Source organism: Molothrus aeneus, chromosome 1 (assembly GCF_037042795.1).
Source record: "Molothrus aeneus isolate 106 chromosome 1, BPBGC_Maene_1.0, whole genome shotgun sequence".
NCBI lineage: Eukaryota > Metazoa > Chordata > Aves > Passeriformes > Icteridae > Molothrus > Molothrus aeneus.
In genome coordinates, this window is record NC_089646.1 from 56,642,188 (window position 1) to 56,663,145 (window position 20,958).

At 35.7% G+C, this 20,958-nt stretch overlaps 1 protein-coding gene across 1 annotated transcript in view; it reads right to left on the reverse strand.

Moving 5' to 3' along the window:
- The window catches only part of ADCY1 (adenylate cyclase 1), a 151,098-nt gene that overhangs the window by 18,544 nt on the left and 111,596 nt on the right, over positions 1–20,958 (reverse strand). Inside the window, exons 8-13 of the mRNA XM_066544840.1 lie at positions 16,029–16,184; positions 12,377–12,571; positions 10,506–10,603; positions 7,270–7,354; positions 3,420–3,509; positions 318–574 (exon numbers count right to left, since the gene is read on the reverse strand). Of these exons, the coding sequence (XP_066400937.1) occupies positions 318–574; positions 3,420–3,509; positions 7,270–7,354; positions 10,506–10,603; positions 12,377–12,571; positions 16,029–16,184 (881 nt within the window). The remainder of the gene's footprint in view (positions 1–317; positions 575–3,419; positions 3,510–7,269; positions 7,355–10,505; positions 10,604–12,376; positions 12,572–16,028; positions 16,185–20,958) is intronic.

The following is a 20,958-nucleotide window of genomic DNA, read 5'->3' on the forward strand; positions in this document are numbered from 1 at the left end:
GGCTGCTGAAATATGGCAGTTAAGTTTTTAACTGTGTTTTTCTATTCCATAGGATAGCTAGACTGCAGAGTGTTCAGCTGGGGTACATTAGTATAAAACTACAGAACAATGGGGCAACAGTTGCCAGCTCCCAAAAGCTGCTCCCCTGTTGATGGATGTTAGTAGGTCCTACAATTGTTGGGGAAAGGATGATTGATGTGTTTCTTATGCTCTACTCCTAGGCAGCACTGAACACTAGAGGACAATTCAGAAATAAGTAGTCAATGTGTGACTATCTATAGAAAATTACCCGTTGCCTAATTTTGCAAGATACCTACCCCACTGCTTTTCTGTAACCACTGAGTTCCAGAATAACTATGTACAAAATTGTAACAAAAAGCAGGAGAATAATTTTTGGCAAGGAAGATACACGTAGAAATATTGCCAAGGTGAGAGTCCCCACTACACAGGAAAGGAAAGCATAGTGGGCTGTGTCACATGGAAGTTCATTCATTGTTTTATTTGTTCCACCAGGAGAAATTATAACTATTGAGCTGCTGGAATTGGTATTCCAAACCCAAGGCATGCAGCCAACCTAGAAAAGACAGGAGAGGTGAGAAGGGAAGAATGTTAAATATGAAATAAACAGAAATGTAGTTGCTATGGAGGCTGACTGTAGTTCATTGCTAATTGGAAAAAATATGCCTGTGGAGTTCCCACTATGCTCAATGCTGTATTAAAATCTCCTTTTCCTGCAATGCTCCACTGAGTTTTAGGGGAAAGACACAATTTGTTAATTAGATGCCAATAAGGGCAACCAATTGAAGTGTGGGCTTAGTTGAATAGTTTCCCTCTCAGTGTTCCAACCTAAGAGATTCTCAAGCCAGGATATTCCTGCAAAATTAAGGAACTTCAGTTAACATTTTATTTGGCCATGCAGGTGAAAAAGGCTCTTTTACAGAGCACAGAGATAAATTATTGTTTTGCTGACTATGTAAATCACATAAACTTCAATTACTTAAATACAAAATAAAATATTTTATTGAGTGAAAAACTAAACATAACATCTTTTCCCATGTCACAGCTACTTCTGCTGTCACATATGTTTCAAATAAAAGGACTCATCTTTAATTACCCCTGTCATTTCATTATCCAAGGAGTTCCATTTCCTTCTTATGCTAGGAAATAAAATTTTTTCATATATCTCTTATGGGAAATTTGGGGAAATCTAACCTGCTTTTCCTAAAGACAATGTCATGTACATATCTCAGAGCTGTTACCCAAGGAAGAGAGGAATTTTTAGCAAATAGTGCAAGTCCCTAGAGCTCCAATTTTAACTGCAGTCCAACCTTCACCCCTTACAAAGGAAAAGGATAAGAGTTATTATAAGTAGGGGAGAGTGGGATTGTAGTGTGAAATTGATTTAACAGGCACCATCACATAAGCCCTGCCCTGTACTTAAACATCTCTTTTGAAGTGCATTATAAGACCTTTTTATTTCATCCCAACCACTGACAATGAAATTTTATAGCATGTTGTAAAGTAACTGACATCCTGAAGGGTGATCAAACCATGTATTTTAGAAGGGGTTGTATTAACTTAAAAAGTTGAGACATAATACATAAACAAATGTGAGTTAAACTCATAATAGGTAACACTATGAAATGAGATTGGGAAAGTGAAATGAAAAATCCCTTTTAATAGTATTTTGTTCAATATCCTTAAAAATGCTTTCATAAAATTATCCAAAAACATACACATGCATGAGGGCTTCATCAGTGATCTGGAATTCACTCAGGAAAATATCATCTGTTATACAACCAGTAGTGGAACGTCAACATCTAGCTCTTCTGACAGATGACAATTCTAGAGGCATTACTTTGCAGGAACTAATAATTTCTACTGATTAAACATTTCTACTTAGGTTATAAGTTATTTTTGTTCAGGAATGAATTATGTTCTAAGTTGTAACTGAATGATCATTCCCTTATTGGAGGTCAGAACTTCTGAATTCTAATTTGTTTTCCACTGTTGTTCAGCACTGCCTTAGGGCTTACGATGTCTATTTCTCATTCTCACTAACTTTAAGTGGCAGAAATGGTGCTTGTTTCACTTGGTCAAAGTAAGGGTCAGATCTGTGGAGGCTGATTCACAAAGGTTTTAGCTGTAATAACTTTCATGTCAATTCCAAAGTCAGATACACAGAATTTGCTGAGAAGCTAGCCTGGAATCACTGCAAAGCTCTATGCATTTTGTGCTTATGTCCACCTTAGGAACCATATATGCATCTGTGTGCTATTAAGGCTGTGTGTTACTCACACAGATGATGTTCAGGAATTCCCAGAAATGTCTCAACATCAGCAATTCTTGGTTCCTCTCAGGACATTTGAATCCACAGAAAAGGGACCGTTGGCCCAGTCAGTTCATGGGGATAAACCAGTTACTATGTTCTCAGGGCAGGTCCAGGGACAAGTGAATACACAAAATACAAAATACAAAATATGGGGCTTGGCATCTCAGCACTGAAGCTCATGTCTTCTTGGTCAGAACACATTGTCAAATTCCTGCAGAGAAGCATAATTTGAAACATCTTCCTTCTCAGCATTTCCAGTTGTGTTTCATGTGCTATTTTTATGTGAATTCTTTCCTTTGAGTACCCTAACATGTTTAATGCATTACCATTAGCAGCCAAAATGCTGAAGATGAGTGCTAGGAATTGGTCAAGGCAATTGACTGACAAATACTTAGGTGGAAGTTTGAAGACCATGTCAATTGAAGTTGATCATGTTGAACTCTCTGCTAATCTACAGAAAAGGAAGCTCAATTTTCAGAAGTATTGAGCACATTCACTTCAAATAACAAGCTTTTTAGACATTGGATATGAATGGATCATATCAGAAGCACAATGTAAGCACCTCTTCTTGTTACACAAAACTGTCAATATTTTAAGATCTCTCTATCTTTTCTGATCTGCCTGGACTAAAAATATCCCCCTTATTACACAGAGGTATCTTCTATAAGTTGTCAAATAGAAATAGTAATCTTGTTTTGACACCATGCCTTGTCTGTCACAAAATATTAGCCATTGAACTAGTAAGCAAGTTGAACATTTAAAAAATGTTTTTCCCATAAAGTACATGACACCAGCAGTCCACATGATGCTAAAGTTTGAAATAAAAATTTATATTGATTTTGAATAGGTATTATCTGTGTAATTTGCTAATGGCTTTGCCATTCCTAATTCAATACATTGTCTCAGGCCAATGAAAATCCCAATTGCAGCAAAGGGGTTTAGTTTTGAAGAAGCATGCTCTGCAAATATGAAAAATAAAACAAATAGGAATTCATCAGATAAGAATATGGTATGTATTTAAGGGATCTCACAAGTATGTTCTTTAAACGCAATGTTAATTTAAGTGAAACTTGATTTAAATACTCACCACACAGCCTTGAGCCACAGAGTATATTAAGATCACTATAAAAATACACAAAATGGTACGAATTTGTATTGTCAGGCACCCTGGAAAACACTAAAAAAGAAAAAAAAAGTATATATAAAATATTTAAAGTATTTTTAAAGTGGGGTTGTTATTTTTTAGTAGTCTATAAAGAGAAGTGAATAAGGGATACAGAAATTTCACCTGTACTGCAAATTATGAAATTGCAGTTATTGTTGTGGAGTAACCGTTAGTGTGTAAGTGTATTTTAATGGTAATTACAGTTTTGGGGATAATAAATGTAAAATTACTATTGCTATATATTATTTCTCACTATGATTAAAACTCTTAGAAAGTTTTAGTTGTATGTCTACTCATGATGCAAATAATATTCTAGGATGGCATTTGATTTTGCTCTCATGGGGAAAGTATCCAAAGCAACTTTTGAGTTGCAAATTTTCAGCTCCTTTGCCTTGCAAATTGTGATCCAAGAGAACATACTTTGATAGCATAGAATTTTGGAATGGTATACGTGTCTTCTGCTAAATAGGCAGGTTAAATACCAGGGTAGTTTTAATTATTGCGACTCATAAAAATATTGAATTTTTCAGAAACAGCAGTAGACAACAAAAATATGTGGTGAAATGGAGTCTTGAAAACATTTTGTTTATCTCCACTTTTAGCCTGATTCCATTTGTCACACTATTAAGCGTAAGTTCCTGCTGCTATGAAGCCTGTGGCAGAATGTGAGAGAGGAAGGGTAAGTCTGTCAGGCTGCGCACTTTAGGCCTGTTCCAGTCATTCTGATCAACTCTGCTTCCAGGTAAAGCTGCTTTCCTTCCTTTCCCCTTGCACTAAGAATATTTGGGGCTTCTATTATCTACTAGATGTATCTTTCAGACCACAGGACTTCTTCTAGTGACTTCAAGGGTCAAGGATATAATCCAAGAAACAGTCAGATTTAAAGTGGGGACTATCCTGTGTTCTTTAAAAGGAGGAAGCTCAGATTTATCAAGGTTGAATTTCACTTAAGGTTAAATGGAGTGAGCAAACACCTGATTTTTGGATGAAAGTCAACAGTTTTGAAGAAAAGCTGTTCATTTCATGGGTATCACCAGCCTCAAAAACATAGCTTCCAGCAGGTAGCCTAGCAGTCAGAGAAAGACTACTGTAGCCTTCAGAATACAGCAATTACAGAAAAAAAAAAAAAAAAAAAAAAAAAAAAAAAAAAAAAAAGTAAGCATGAATCTACAAATATATTCTAGCTTCTATATAGTTTAAGTCCATGTAAACATAGGTGTGGAGCAATCAATATATCAGTAGTAGAATTGTATTATAGATCTGAGTTAATTTTCTACACCAGTGTAAGTACTAGCATCAATAAAATAGATTGGGATACCTGGGGTATATCACCTTAAATAAAACTGAGCATATTGAAGAAAAAATAGCTCAGATTATAGGAATCTGAGATTGAAAAGCTGTGTTTCAAGGGAGATAGAGCAATGTTCAAAATTACAGTATGAAAAAAGACTATTTCTGCATTCGTTCATCACTATCGTGCAGTTCTGATTGGAAGGGACCTCAGGGTGCTCAAAAGTACTGTCTGCCTTGAACCTCAGAGTCTCAGGGCAATTTTTGCAGAGTTGGTTATTCCTCCTGTGTCATTGCACAGCATTGTTTCTTCTTAGGACCTGGACTTTGCAATATACATTCTATAGTTATAAGATTCCTGTTTGCCCATTCTGTTAACCTATCTAGAACCCTCTCAATAATCATCCTGCCAACTATACTCACAAAATTGTATTCATTTGAAAACATGACACGAGTATTTGCCATGTCCTCCTCCAGGCTGTTGATAAAAATGCCTGACAGGATAGGATCCAGGATAAACTCCTGTAGTATCGCACTTACACTGGTTTCAAGGTAACCATAAAGTGCTATGCTCTGAATGTGATTATCCCCATTGTATTTTACCCATCAAACTGTCCACTTAACTAGACAGACCAGAATCCTATATACAAGTGAGGTGGAACTTATGTGGTTTTATCCATATAAATAAAATACAAAATAATTTTGCTTGAAGAAAAAATATTTATTCCATTAATTAAGATTGCAACCAAATAAGCTGTCTATTGCTTATTAAAGAGATAATACCCGTGGTTTGAAGATAATGCTGAATACTTAATAGGGATAAAGCAAAATATGGATTCAAAGATCACATGTCCTGACACATTGCACAGACAATTTTTTTGATCTGTGTAGCACATACATGTTCTAAATGTTGACATGCTAGGCTATTGGGTTAAAATGGTAAACAGACCTTTAAAAGATAAAGTATGAGACATGTCTGAATTAAAATTCTGACACTATTAAGATTTATACTTCTGACTTTATGTCATTCCAAATTGTATCGACACTTTTATGATTGCATAGAATTTTGGGCTTCATTTTCTTTATTTGAGAAATTTTTATTAACTAAATAAGTAGTGTCAAATTACCAAAATTTTAGGTAATGAGTACAGTAAAATATTATTAAAGTACTTCTATGAGTGAGGTATTTAATGCTAAAGCATGGAGAAGCTAAGTCACTTGCACAGTGTAAAAGAGCAAGTCAGTGCCATAAAACTGATTAAAATAGGGGAATGATTGTTTTACAATTGTATATCCATTATCAACATAATATTAATTTTAATTATTATAAGACTTTTTTTGCCATAAAGTTTTAAATTGTGATATTCTAAGGTTTTATATTTCTTTATTTGTCTAATGCTGGATTTGATCCTGTATAGTATTGAATCTCTGGAGGAACCTGGAATAAATACAAATTTTCTTGACTGACAAAACAGATGGAATACTTCTTATGTTTGCACTAGCCCCAGGTAAATTGTATAAAGAGAAGAAACTTGCTACAAACTTAGTCTGCATTTCTACGATCTATACAGAGAAGAACAGATGATAAACTACTCTGCCCTAATAAAAAAAAGAGATCATCAAAGTTACTCACAAAAAATTTTGTAAGTTCATAAATAAGGTTCTTTTCAGCACCTGATACTTGGCTGATATACTATTTATGTTCCCATGAAAACACATGCTTTTCTTCTGCCAAAGGACACTTTTTAAAACTAAAATTAGTGTGTCCAAATCAGAAAAGCTCATTAAATGAGTAGGTGTTTTTTCCTGATATTTGTCTGAAAAGACTAAATTTATATTAATCCAGTAGAGATTTCTTTCATCAGAAAATTAGCCTGTAGATGTTGTATTCTGGTCTGGCATACCTATTTCTCCCCTAAAACAACCAAATGTCCTTCTGCATCATTACTCTTGTGGAAATACAATGCAGGAGAATTAATCATTACTGAAGGTTTTTAAAAGGCTAAGGATTGTGTGTGTGCAAAACATTGTGCTTCACCATCAAAACAGCTGCTGTTTTGACAGGAAAAATTTTGAAAACAGAGGGGATGTTAGCAGGACTTTACACCCAGACCAGCTGGAATGAAAGAGAGGACTATTGTGCTGTGTAGTCAGAAAGGAGTAAAAGTCAGGTTAAAGCCATTGATTTAAACACAGTATTTAGTGGTAGGTGCTCAGGGAAGATTTAGCAAAAAGCAAAGTGTAGAATTAATGGCACTGAATGCTACATTGCTGTAACGATTACTCATGTAAACAGTCTACTTTCAGATGATTGGTCTTTGGTTTTCAAGTGTCTAATACATTACTTAATAAGGAACTTGAAACACATAAATTTCAGACTCTATGAATCTGTGAAGCATACACTGTTGGCTTCATATTCCAAAGAACAAACATATCATGGACACCAAAAGGAAGAATAGTCACAAAATCTTAAATCACTTACTTGTACTCGTGTGACATGTAGGTACATAATACAAGCCACTAGGAAGCATATGCAAAACACCAGGAGAACAAGAACTACGGTACTCCTAGAATCAAAACACAATAGAAGTAATGCAATGCAACTCAGTAACATGTGAGAACAAACTACAGTTAGGGGTCCTTCTAAAACAGTATTTTATAAATGGTGGAGGATGTCCTCCTCAACCTTGCTGTTATACTAACCATCACAGTGCAAATTAAGCAGTGATGTCCACTGCTCTCAAGACTATGAAATTAGTAAATGTTCTTGTAAATGGTCCCTGCTCTGATGACAGAAGGAAGATCAAAGAACCTCAAAAATTCAAATGTATGGTAGTCAAGAGAGACACTTTCTAATTGTAGGCTAGTGCAGAATATTCAGCATGATGTCTTCCAAGTAGAGTGTGTAACTCAATTACTTGGCCTTGGCAGTGGTGTTAACAGTTACCAGATACTTTTTCTGTCTCATTCCTCTTTCTCAAAGATTCAGAAATCAATGGTTATCCAATTTGGACACTTAGCAAGTCAAATAAAATCAGAGAAACCTGTCTTTTAATGAAACAACAACTCCCTCATTTTGAGTCTTCCTCAATGGTCAGACAAATCTTATGTTTCAAAAAGATGATTTAATAATTCTTAAATTCTTAATCTTCCCTCTTCCGATCTATCAAAATAGGCTTGTTCTTAATGAGAAGAGTGGTGCAAACCAAGAACTTTCTCCAGAAAACTTCTTTTGGAAAAGTACCTTATGGATGTGAGCAAGCTGACAGAAATTAGTCCACCAGTGTGGGTGCATTTGATTTCTGCTCAGGGACAGCCTGGCCGCATGCCAGGGCTGTATGACAGCAGCATAACATGATCTTCACACCTTCTTATCTAACTTGTGAGGACAAACCAGTCAGTCCACAAGCCATGTGAACAATGGATTCAGGCAGTTATGTATCTGTGCCCTTAACGATTACAGGAAAAAGATTGTTTTCTAACAGCAGAAGTGTGAAATTCTCCTGTAGAGTTTCTAACTATTTGACTTTGATTTCAAATTAATGTAACAGTCTGTACTGATACAGGAACTGGAAGAATTGTGTGGTGTACTATGTACTTCCCCAGAATGGGAAGGTGACTCTGGGTACTTTTAGTGTGGACTCTGAATACAAATACTAATCAAGGCAGGATCTCATACCTTTAGAGGTTTCCCTTGTATCCAGGATGCTAGAAAAGAATGCAGGGGACATGTCTGCAACAACATCTTGTAATGTAGCAATAGCTGACAACTGACAGTAGTGCTGAGTGGCACCCTGACAGACATTCAGGTTGGCATCTAAAAAGGGCTACATTGCTTTTTTGAAAAGTAAACACAGAATCGGACATTAGAAGGGTTCCTAGTCAGGGCTTTTAGTGGCTACACTGCATATGTGCCTCCATAATTGGACAGCTTAGGTTGACAGGAACGTAGCCTTACTTTGACCACCTCCATCTGGGAATAGAAAATGTGTCTTTAGTTGAGAAGCTGTTTTGCTCAAAAGATGATAAGAATTGTGAGAATAGCAAGTCTATTGACTTTCCTACAACATTTTCTTGTCTAGTTGGCCAATCTCCTCCTTGAAATATATATATATATATATATATATATATATATATATATATATATATAACTTCTCCCATTAGGGTAGCATATTACAAGCCTTGTATTGGCTTTTGCATTCTCTTGCCACACGTATAACTACTTTGGTAATCTAAATAGCAGCTTAAAGCTCCAAACTTGGGAAAGTGGAGAATTTTTTTTCCTATACTTCCGAAGTTTTAATTTAGCTCATGTTTGCATCTGTGTCACAGCAAGGGAAGAGCCCAAGAAGAATTTGGCTATATGAAGCCACCACTCAGGCACTGGAAGAAAGAACTTAGGAGCATTCAGTGGGTGGCTTTTTTAACTAACCCAGTCCATCTTCATTACGTTTTGTGGTGATATTCTTCTGGAGCTTGTGTGTCAGATCACTACTTAAACTGAAGCTCTGCCCATCTGTTTTAAAGTGACAGTAGTTTTTTGAAAGGCTATTATATGATTCTTAGAAATTCAGTCTAGTTTCAACTACACTAATACACTTTGTTTCTATTTGTTCAAAACTGCTATGTACTGCAGCTGTGGCTTATTGAAGAAGAAGGTGAAAGACTTCTTAATCATGCTCCAATTAGCAGAGTCATTAGTCTGGAAATGGTGTAAATGATGACTAAGTTACTTTGAATTCTTTAGATGAAAAGTACTATATTACAAATTAGTGTTTCTATTTTATTAACATGAATAAACTTTTTCAATCTTTAAACTAGAAATAATAGAATATAGAAGTATTATTCTAACTGGAGATTTGTGAATAGAAAGGACCATAATTTAAAAGGAATTTTCAAAAGCATTATCCTGTAGCTAGTTCTATTCCCCCTGAAGTAGTTATGAAAGTGAGTAAATTTCATTCTTAATGCTTTGATATTCTAATCTGAAAAAAGTTCATTATTCATAATTTTTATACCTTATACACAATTCTATCTACCTCTAGATTTGAAAGGGGTCTAATTATTTTTTATTTAGTAAGCACTCACATAGAACTGACAAAATCTGAGGTAATCACTAGCTAATCACTCAACAATAGGCATAAGACACCTCCTAAACACACCACTTGGTTATGTTTACTTAAGTCCAGTCAAGGTTGGACTACAAGTTGTATGTGCATAGCCAAAATACACACTAGGCAGTTTATGTAGGGATAGTGTTGATACCAAAAACTTCAATGAATGCTATAAATGCAGGCCTCAATGCAGCTGGATGGGTACTTTCAGTTCCCATTAAACTCTGCAGGGTTTTATCTCTGTTGCTATTAATACCAGTACTTAATCCAAAGTAGCACAAACACATTTAGAAAAGCTGCTGTAACACCTTTGTTTGTAATGCAAAAATACTTTAAATAAGTTAAAAATGACCACTAAATTTTAAATAAACACTGAAATATATCTTTTTCCTCTGAGTGCATGCTACTACAAAATAAAAAAATATAGTGAAAAGTATCTTCTGTGGACAAATGAAAGAGATAACAATTAGACCGAGGGGCATACTAACAGACACTCTCCCATGTGAAGTCCCCATTCCTGTTCCAAAGACTTTAATTTTTGACCTGTGCAGGATGTCTGAGGATGTTCCACTTCGAGTTATGATGGCAAAAGACAGAAACTTACTGTGGTATTATTAGAAGGTAGACAAGGCCAAATAAGGCAGCTAGAATTAGTGAGAGAACTACAGCACTGGTGAAGTACTCATCCTGAAGCTGGTGGTACTGTTAAAGAAAGGAAGAAGTGAAGACAGTAAATATTTCATGTATACCAAGACACCTACACTTGTCCATTCTCAGTAAGAAAGAACTGTATCCTAAAATAAAACAAGCCCCTGCTTAGTTAAAAACATGATGGCTTAATTTGCACTGAAAAAACAGATGACGGAAGTCTACATAAGAGTTTCCTTGACAGACTTCTCTTTCACCTTGTAACTAGTCAAAATGGGTTTAGGCTCAGATATAAGTTTATCTTTTTGAGAAAAAAAATCAGCCACTTTGAACTAGGAGGGGGTGGCCCTCCTTCTGTTTACTCATCATGATAAAAGGCCATAGACTCCTTGCTGCTGCTTTCAAGTTCTTTCACCTCAGCTGCTCAGGACAGGACTCTAATGAGTGGACTTGGAGGCAGCTGCTAATGAGATACATGTGCTCAGTTTGGAGCAGCTACTGTTCCTGATTCCACTAAGGTGCAGTATTAATGAGAGAAAGTTTCCAGGGGTTGAAACACAAAAGTGTTGTCTCAGAAAGACCCGAAGTTCAATGTCATTTACAGCAGACTTTTTATTTTGAAACAAAAAAGTTACAGCCTAATAATAAATTACTTTGGAAACTCGAACACAAAATTTATACTTTAAACCCTAAAAAATTTGGATCCAGTATGGCACACAGCCTTCTAACTTGAAGCAGTAGTGACCTGAAATCTTAGACTATATAGTGACTTACAGTGGAAAAATAAATATTACTGCCAAATTAATGCAAAACCATACTACTTTTGTTTTTTCAAACACATAAAGTAAAGGCTGTAGATACAAATAATTTGTATTCACAAAAAATACTCCTACAAGGTAGGAACAATTGTTTACTGATATGCATGTTTGTATGGTCTGAGTAAATCCCCTGCTTTCAGCACTGCCACACTGGTATAATATCGCAACCTTGTCCAGAGATTTAATGTTTGGGGTTTTTTTTTTGGTTTTTTTTTTTTTTAATATTTTCAAGAATTTCTGGATCAATACTTACCAGGCTACCTATACATCTTGTCAATAAGACTTCTCCAAAGCAGATGAGTGAGTAGGCAGACACATTGCAATGAGACATCATTAAACAAGTGACTCAGACAGTTTGGAGAACGAAAAGAAAGACCAAAACACAGGATATATAACACGGGGTAGGATACTGACAAGTAGGACAATATCTATCATGGCAATGGTGCCCTGAACGGGGAATAAGGAGCATTGACTCCATGATTGCACAAGGCTGATCAATTGCTTTATTAAGCTATACTTTATTATACTATACTCTTAGAAACTCGTAACCCTTACAGACTGTCCAGTACAGCTTACCCTAATTAGTCAATCAATCCAAACATCATCCAGTCTCCAATTAAGAAATCACCCTTTGGTAAACAATATCCATAACACATTCCACATGTGCACAACAGGTGTAGCAAATGGAGATAAGAACTGTTTCTCATTCTCTTCTCTGAACTTTCTCACAGCTTTTCACAACTTCCCAGGAAAATCCTGGGAGAGAACTATGTCTCTCTCTGTACAGAGGATATGTGATTACCACAAATACCAATCTTTCTTTTAATCCCCTTCAAGTGTTTCCATAGAAGGTAGAAATAATGTCACCCTCTAAATTGAGAAACAGTCCAGTGGAGTATTTAAAGATAGTGAGTAGAATTTAAACATTGCATGAAACCCGAACAAAAACCACAGTGCTAATTGGCATATGGTCAGTGAAATTAGTAAAAATAATTTTAAACTCCCTTACTTTATTTTCACGTTCAATTTGCTTATACTTCAGGGTAATGAAATTCAAGTCAGCCATCTCAGACTCAGTTTGCCGGGCCTCTATCAAGCGGCTGATGTATCTGTTCACTCGAGTTCCTGGAGTGCTGTATACAATATTGTTAGAAAAAGAGGAGCGATTCCTGAGTTTTTCAGAGGCTGTCCTTAATGCTCTCCTCTGTAATATGGATAAAGAAAGAAGCACAGATTTTATTAGCACTGAGATTTTGCATTGCTGTTCATATTACCTCAAGCTCACAGAGAGAATGGGGAATTCATAAAGAAAGCAACTACAAATAGAAAATAATAGAGTTCTTATCTCTGTGTGAATGTCACCTTTTTAAAATTCCTTACCTGAAATCCTGATATCATTCAAATCAAAGAGAAAACTCCCACTTCATTCCAAGATTTTAATCTGGAAATTCTTTTCACATATGGCCCTGATACTCTGCCACTGAGGGAATAATCAGTTTGTACCCAGTAGGGTTATTTTACCTTGCTAAATGGTTTTATATTGGTTTGTTTTCTTGACAGAGGACATGGAGCTCTGGACATCTTGAAGACAAGATAACCAGGCTCTTCATAACACAAGAAAAGTCCTACTGTCTAGGTAACAATACATGTTTCAAAAAGATAGTTTTACCTTAAAGTCTTGGACAATGACCACCTGTGACTACAGAGGGTCTGAAATCTCAAGTGTTATCTTTAACTTGCCCAACTGGCTCTCTTGTTAAGATCTCTTGAGTATTCCTCAAGTGACTTGCAGATCCAGATGGAGCCATCCAACAAATTATCAGAACTAAACTAACTGCCTAACTGGCTCCTCCAAGGCTGAGATAGCACAACTATAAGATAATTATTCATAGTCCTTTCCAGTGGAAAAGATTTTTCACAGAGTATATCTGAAGGGATTTTAAACAAGCTGTCTCACTTTTCACAGAGAGCACTCAGGAGACAGTGAGCAGTATCTCAGCCACACTGGTGGCAACCTCCAGTTGAGGGCACTTTAATCTAAACCACTATGGCTAGATCTGTTCTGTGACTGGACAGGGGTCAAGCCAACTTCCCAGAACAGTTTTGACAACAAAGCTCAGGCAAGTTCTAGTATTTCTGTAAAGTTAAAGGAATATTTTTTTATCTAGCATCTGGAGAGTTCAAGACAGTTCAAAACATTATGAAATAACAAGTCTACACAGGATATAATAAGTAGAGTATGTCAGAAAGATGTTAAAGAAGAAAACAAAATTTCTTTCTTCAGAATACTCAGTCCTAAATACCCACTCTAGAGGCTATACAACAACATATCCTTTTAATCCAGATGGTTAAAATGATGGTGATCACTATATAAGTAATCTTGCAGGAATAGCAGTTTCCTTTTTAATTTCAAAAGAAATTCTTAGGAGTACCTCATCAGTGAACAAATTGTGAACTCTTGCAGTTCATTACCTTACACAGCTGCTTATTATTATTATTATTATTATTATTATTATTATATTATATCTAAATCCTTATAAATAGTGGGAAGGGTTATCTGCTGACTGATACCTTAGTTTTCTGTTTGTTAAGAAAAATGGACCCCAGCAAAGATAAAGTAACTTTTCAAGTCTTGCTTTGCTGGCTTTATATGTAGAGAGGAAGCTACATCAGCAGTAAACAATTAAAAGGTTACATTTTTCTTCAAGCTATCAGATCCCATTACCTGGTATATTGTCTTTTGGTGTAAGAGCTAATTGTTTCAACATGAAAACTAATCTTAGGCACATACATTGATTAGAGAGCTTAAATTACCAGCCAAACAACTATTTTCAGTGTTTCTAAACTGAGAGAAACTTGTTTTCTTGAAGAAACATTTCTATCAGTAATTTGTAAGGAAATTGAGTGCTTTTAGGAGAATAATAGAAACAGGAATTTCTGTGTCAGAAATATACAATTTTGCTCTCAATAAATTATAATTAGTTAACATATGTATTGCATTCTTTGCAGCAGAAATACATCTTCAAGGATTTTTTACAATTCAAATTTAAGCCTATAGTATAACAACAGGGGGGAGGAAAACAGTATTTAAATAAATGTTTCTTTGCATCAAAACCTGAAATGAGGGTAGATGAATATGGGTATTGCTCTGATATATGGAATAAATTATATTATCTCTGCCATTTTGAAACAGGGTTAAATTTTCTATTCTTAATCAAAAAAGCTGTTTCTTACATATAATTATTTCCTCTCGGTCTCTTATTTTTATCTCTATTATTATTTTGCCACAGTAGATTTACATCATGTCTTACATATGATCAAGATCCAGTATTTATGTTTCTCAGAAATGCACTGGATTCAAAGCCTTTAAAAACCCCACGTGGTTTACTTTATTTACATGATTTGAGTACTGAAAACTCTAAAGAAACCCTACATTGTAGCACAGTGTATTTATATTCGTATAATATAATACAAATCCATGATGCATTACATAAGTTACAAAAGCCCAGAACAGCAGTTTCTGTTACTGATAGCATTGTAGAACTTCACTGACAGTGTTCTGGCATGAAAAAAATTTCAACAGATCACTAACAAATCCACATGGATATTTTCTGTGTATATTACCATATTTATACATACATGTACACAAGACACAATGCAAAGTATTGCATATCCTTCAAAGAATGTGTGGGTTATTTTTTAAAATACTCAAAGATAACACTAAATTCCAATTGGAAGGCCTTGTACACGGCCAATTTAAAAATCAAATCTGGAGTTTCTGAAAGTCTTCATGGAAACTGTTTTTAAAAGGAGCTAATTGACTTTTTTCCCTTTTTCTGCAGAGGAAACACAAGCACGTATAAAACTCAAAATATGAAAGTTTGAATGCTTTCTGAAAGTAAGATTTAGACTGAATCTTCAGTAAATGAAAAGAAAAGAAAAAAAAGGTGAAGCAATCAGTCAAATTGAATTACTGATTCCAGTGCTCGAATGCTGCCACTTAGTGGTGGAGTGATCTGTGTAATGTTGCCACCTGCTGTCAAAGAAAATGGAATTAGCAACTCTCATAGTTTTTATCCATAAATTTACAGGTAGATTCATATACAGAAAAGAAGCAAACCAGGCTACTAGTATGTAAAGAGTTTTGATTTTTGGAATTACCAGGCATCCAAGAAAGCGGAATTTATATTTGTATTAGGGACTTTTATGTTTAGGATTTGTATTATGGACAAAAAAGGGTTTTGGCTAATCAGTTGCCTTTCATATTTCAGAGAACTATCTAGAGAAAAAAAAAAAATTATTCTGTTGGTTTGCGTTTGTCACCATCAACTTGAGACGGGGATGGACAAAAGATGCAAAAGAATATATGTTTGAAAGAATGGAAACAGCCTCAGAAATTCCAGTTCCTGCGAAAAAAGCCCTTGATAGAAGCCACAAGGACACCTATGCTGGCTTTTCCAAGAGCAGCTCCAAATTTGAGGGCTTTTATAATTAAATTTGGTTTTTATTTACTGTGGGAATTAGATTTTTCTAGTTCCAGCAGGAACACCACAAGCGTCTTTATCAGTTCGTAACATCATTCCCTATGTTCTCAAAGATGGTCTGCTTGATGCAGTCCTGGAATTGATGCCCAAAGACTGCACTTGGCCCACATGGACTACCTTATCATCATCCTCACACGTCATGACGTTGGAGAAAGGGATCTCCGCTTTGAACATCTTGCGACAGTGCATGAGCTGAACAAGCAGATAGCAGACTGTCTTGAACTTCATTCTCTTGGCAGGCTTAATGTCTGAGAGAATCAGTCCAGGAAATATCTGTTGGTCAGAAAAATAATATTTATAACCAAAATATTGCATTCCCATGCAGACATACACACTTGCAGGCATTTGCACCCCCGCCATGGTCAGAAGAAAATAATACTCTAGTCAAGAAGCAATGCTTTTTGATAAACATCTCACATGTGCAAAATTACTTCATCTTTCTTCATCATGAGATGTAAAGAATCTATAAAACGGGCTTTATGTAAACTCATTCTTAACATTTTGGGAACTGTTCTTTTCTTAGAAATGTGAACTATAAAAAAGTGCATTAATGACAGACTCATAAAAGAGGCAATATTTGTATTTCTTTAATATTAAAATAAATGTTTGAAAATACAGGGAAAATAAGGAGGCAATTAGCATTCTTATTAAATGACGTTAAAAAATATAATTTCAGTCTTCTTTGTTCCTTATTTTGTTACTTCAGCCATAGGAAGTTCATTAAAATCTGAAGAGAATAACTTTTGCTTTAAATATATATATACATATATATGCACCTTAAAAGAAGTGTTTGAGGCATTGAGGTTATAACTCACATCTTATTTCTACAAAGCAAGAAGTGTTATACCACACAGAAATACTCTCAGAGGTTTAAGTATAATCTATTCCTTTTACCACAGAGCTCTTTGTTCAGCAAGGACATACATTTCCTTGGTTAATTCTTAAGCATGTATTTAATGACTGCTGACTTTATTAAAGCCCTAGCACATACTCAGATGCTTTCTCAGATGAGGATATATTCTATCCTCAATATTTATACCAAACTTATTCATCCTTCTGGCATGTGGAAAGTGTTAATGAGAAACATGGCAGGACCCCATGCCTCCTCAGTATGGGAATTCAAGCTTGTAAAATTAATTTCTTCTGGATCAACAAAATAAAGAAGCACAGAGGAAATGGTCCTTAGTTTTCCTAGGTACAAAAGACAGAAAAAATCACTTCCAAAAACTTTACTCAAATGCTATTAAAGTCCACAAATGACAATGAGAATTTGCTGTGCATTATTTACAATACTATGATTTACTAGAGAAGTTTCTTCAATGATCAAAGAATGAAGAAAAAACAGGAAAGCATTTTTTTAATGCATGTTTTCTTGAACAACTAAATTTAGATGGGCAGGGCAAATGACACTGATTATATTCTGAATGGCATCTCAAATATTGGCTTGTTGTTATGTTTAACACATACAGCCATGCACTTTCTGGAAAATCAAGGTTATACATTATTGAACTTTCAATACCTTGTTTAGTCAGTTACACACTGGCTATGAAACACAATAATGACCACAATGTTGCACTTGTTATTTTTCTCCTAGCAGCCATGTTCTCAACATGCGACGGGCTTCAAATGTGCAAAGGTGCCTGGGTGCTTTATTGTACACTAGAAGACTGGCTGAAGCCAGTTAGCATTACTGCACTGTGTTACACTGCACAGTCAGAAGCTGAAATCTGAAAGGACGTTTGTGTATCTAGTGCAGAGTCACTTGTGTAAGGGTAGTTTAACAGTAGCCTGCGTGAAGAGATTCCCAATATGAACCCTTTCTTTCAAGGGCTTTCTGTCAGAAGACTTGCCACTGAATTGCGTAGAAGATACTGTACAAGGATATTCACATACTAATCATCCTTTAAGTATTCCTAAGGACAACAAGTAGATAGTTGTTAGGCTTGAGTATGACAGATATGATCAATTTTTGAGCTACAATTCCCAACAGCTAAAACATACTTTTTGGAGAAGTATTCCACTTGCAAATCTTCCTAATATAGCCATAATTCCCCTAGGAGTTCTACATATTTTACAAAGTCTCTCTATCAACACTTTAATACAACAAAAATGAGCAACTTTCTTGAAACTCCCCCTAGTTTTGCATTTAATTTTATTTTCAGAAATGTACATGTAGACGATATCTCAAGAGATCATTAGCTCATTGCTCAAACCTTTCACAGTGGACATGGCATTAAGTCAACAATTTTGATGATTTTAAATAAATTATAATTTTAAATAAATTCAGAGACCCATAAAAACTTCCTGACAGCCTTCATTGTGGAAATGCCACAGTGTAGATGCAAGAGTGGCAAAGAATAGGTAGAGCACCTTAGTAGCAAAAGATCCAAGAAGGCATGATTGTGAAAGGTGATCAAATGTGCATGACTATATCCTCCTACAAGGATTTGAGGTCCTATGAATAGAGAAGAATTTAGACTTTCCTCCATGCAACTTTCTTATAATAGATGTGTTTCTGAGAACAACCTCCAACGTGAAAACTTGGAATGGACTCTGAACTGTGGCCCCTGCCACCAACATAACTTTTCTCCAACCACATGTTTTATTCAGTTTCTTGACTTTATCTTCAAATCAGTATGTAGAATAGTTTTAGCTCGTACCATCAACTGGTTTCTTTTAGCTTAGAAATCTTACAAGCAGATAATACATCAACAGTATGCACTCTTTGTGTGTTGGAAATATAGTGAATTTTTCCAGCTTTTTCAGAGTTAAATAGAAATTTCAGCTCAGGTCACTGAAAAAAAAGGAGTAGTGTGAGATCCCCCATGAAAGAAAAACAAGGACAAACTGGAGTGAGTTTAGCAAACGTTCACCAAAACAATTAGGGTTTTCAAGTGTATGACATACAAGAAGAACCTGAGGGAATTTAGCTCATTTATCTGGAAGAAGAGAAGGCTAAGGAAGGATCTACTTGCTGTCTTTAACCACTTAAGTAGTAACTGCAGAGAAGACAGAACCAGAATAATCCTGAATACTACTCAGAAAAAAGAACAAGATGCAATGGATAGAGTCTGTAGCAAGGGAAATGCTGATTTGATACAAAGAAGTTTACCTGTGAGGAGGATAGTGCCTCAAGAGGCTGCCAGTCAGGGAAATACATAGCACTTACTCAAAGGTGGATCTGACTGCAAAGCCAGCCCTGCTTTGAGCAAGGAGGCTGACCACTTGACCTCCAAAGGCCCCATCCAAATTCAGCTGGTGTGCAATGTTATGAATATTTGTGAACAGACGTACTGTGTAGCTACTGTACTTCATGGCTGGCCAAGAACATGGCCACTCAAAGGACACTGCATACACACAAGCTGGACACACTGACAGTTCTCAGCAGATTCATATAATTTTATTTATAATTTTGGTTGATTTGTTGAGGTGGTTTTGAGTTGGTTTGTTTTGGGGTTTTTTTAATCTAGTGGTTTCAGGACATGTAGGTTCTGCACTGGGACTGAGGATTTTTCATCCCACTACTATATATACACAATATCTAAAATTAAAAGGAATTATCTCTCATCTTCGTCCCATATCCCTTTTTTATTCCTCCTTTTACAGCAGAACAACACTTTTGACACAGTCAACTCAGTGAAATATTTAAGTAATCTCAACTTCTGCTCTAAGTCTATGATAAAATCAGGAAATGCAAAACAATCTGTTAAAACAGACTTAAAAAACCCCCTCCAAATTAATAAACCCAACCCCAGTGTCTTTCCCTCTGCTTTTCTTCTGATCTTGCTCCAGGCCAGCATTACAGGAAAGCTGGACTGCAGCATTCCCATTCCAGCTCATTTTGTCAATGCATTTTACTTTCTCATGTGTTTTTGATCCTTGGGATCATCTCTAATTCTGTTCACTGTTCATTTAGCTCATAATTTTAGGAAAGGTTGGTTGTTTGCTGCAACAGAGCTGAAAAATAAGGTTAAGAGCTGGACTTTTCTAGCAGAGCACTCTGAAAGCAGCCAGGACTATATACAGCTTTGTGAATGCAGAAAACAAACAAGCACTGATTTAAATCCTGGTGAAAAAAACCCAGTTTGAATGTCATGTAATAGTCTGATAAGTACTTAACTGGTGCTCATCTGAGATTCTCAGAAATGTCAGCAGACTGTTATTTCCCTGACTATATTCAAACTCAGTGCATAAATTGGCAAGGAAAAGAAGATATTTATATAATTCAAAACACATTTACAGAAACCATAAATGCTGTAGCACTGTGTCTGTATGTGTTTTCTATCTTCAGGCAGGCAGGACCATGTCTCTTGGTGGTAATATTTGTTCCACGACTATCTTCAAGACATTTTGTCCTAAGATAGGTGAGCACAATTTTTTTTCTTTTCTTTCAATCTTCCAATAGTTTAAATCGTCAGATATTTTTTTTACTGCCCTTATGATACATTTTACTTATCACACCTCTACTATCCAATAAGAAAGTGTATTAGGTATTTTACAAGAAAACATAGCTTCTGTAACACTAAATTTTAAAATTCAGAATAGTGTAACCACTTCCTTGACGCAGATGTAGAAAAAGTTTTTAGCAGTTGTAAAGGCAAAACCAATGTCTAGGAGATCAACAACAGAGAAATATCTTCTACCAGTGCCCTACATCTTTCCTTGTACAGATTCCACATTTATGGAGGAAGAAAAAGAGAGAATGATACTGGAGCACATAACTAATTCTATCACTGACAGCCCAAACTGAAGGCTTTCACACTGATGATGATGCACTAGCAGCTTCATAGCTACAGCAGGAGCAATCCTGAGGATGTAGAGCAATACACTTTGCAATATGGACATTGTTCTTCTGTTTGTGTTTGCTGGGTAGTAACACAAGCAATTTATTTCCAGTGTTTGGGTTTTTTAATTCCAACAACTTGAGCAATGCAAAGTCTCAGGCACAGAACAGCCCCTCTCCAGATACAAGCTAGAGCTTCCATTAAATGGCTATGTGCGTGTTAAATCGGCTCTGCTAAGGTATATCTAGGGTGTTAAAATCTGA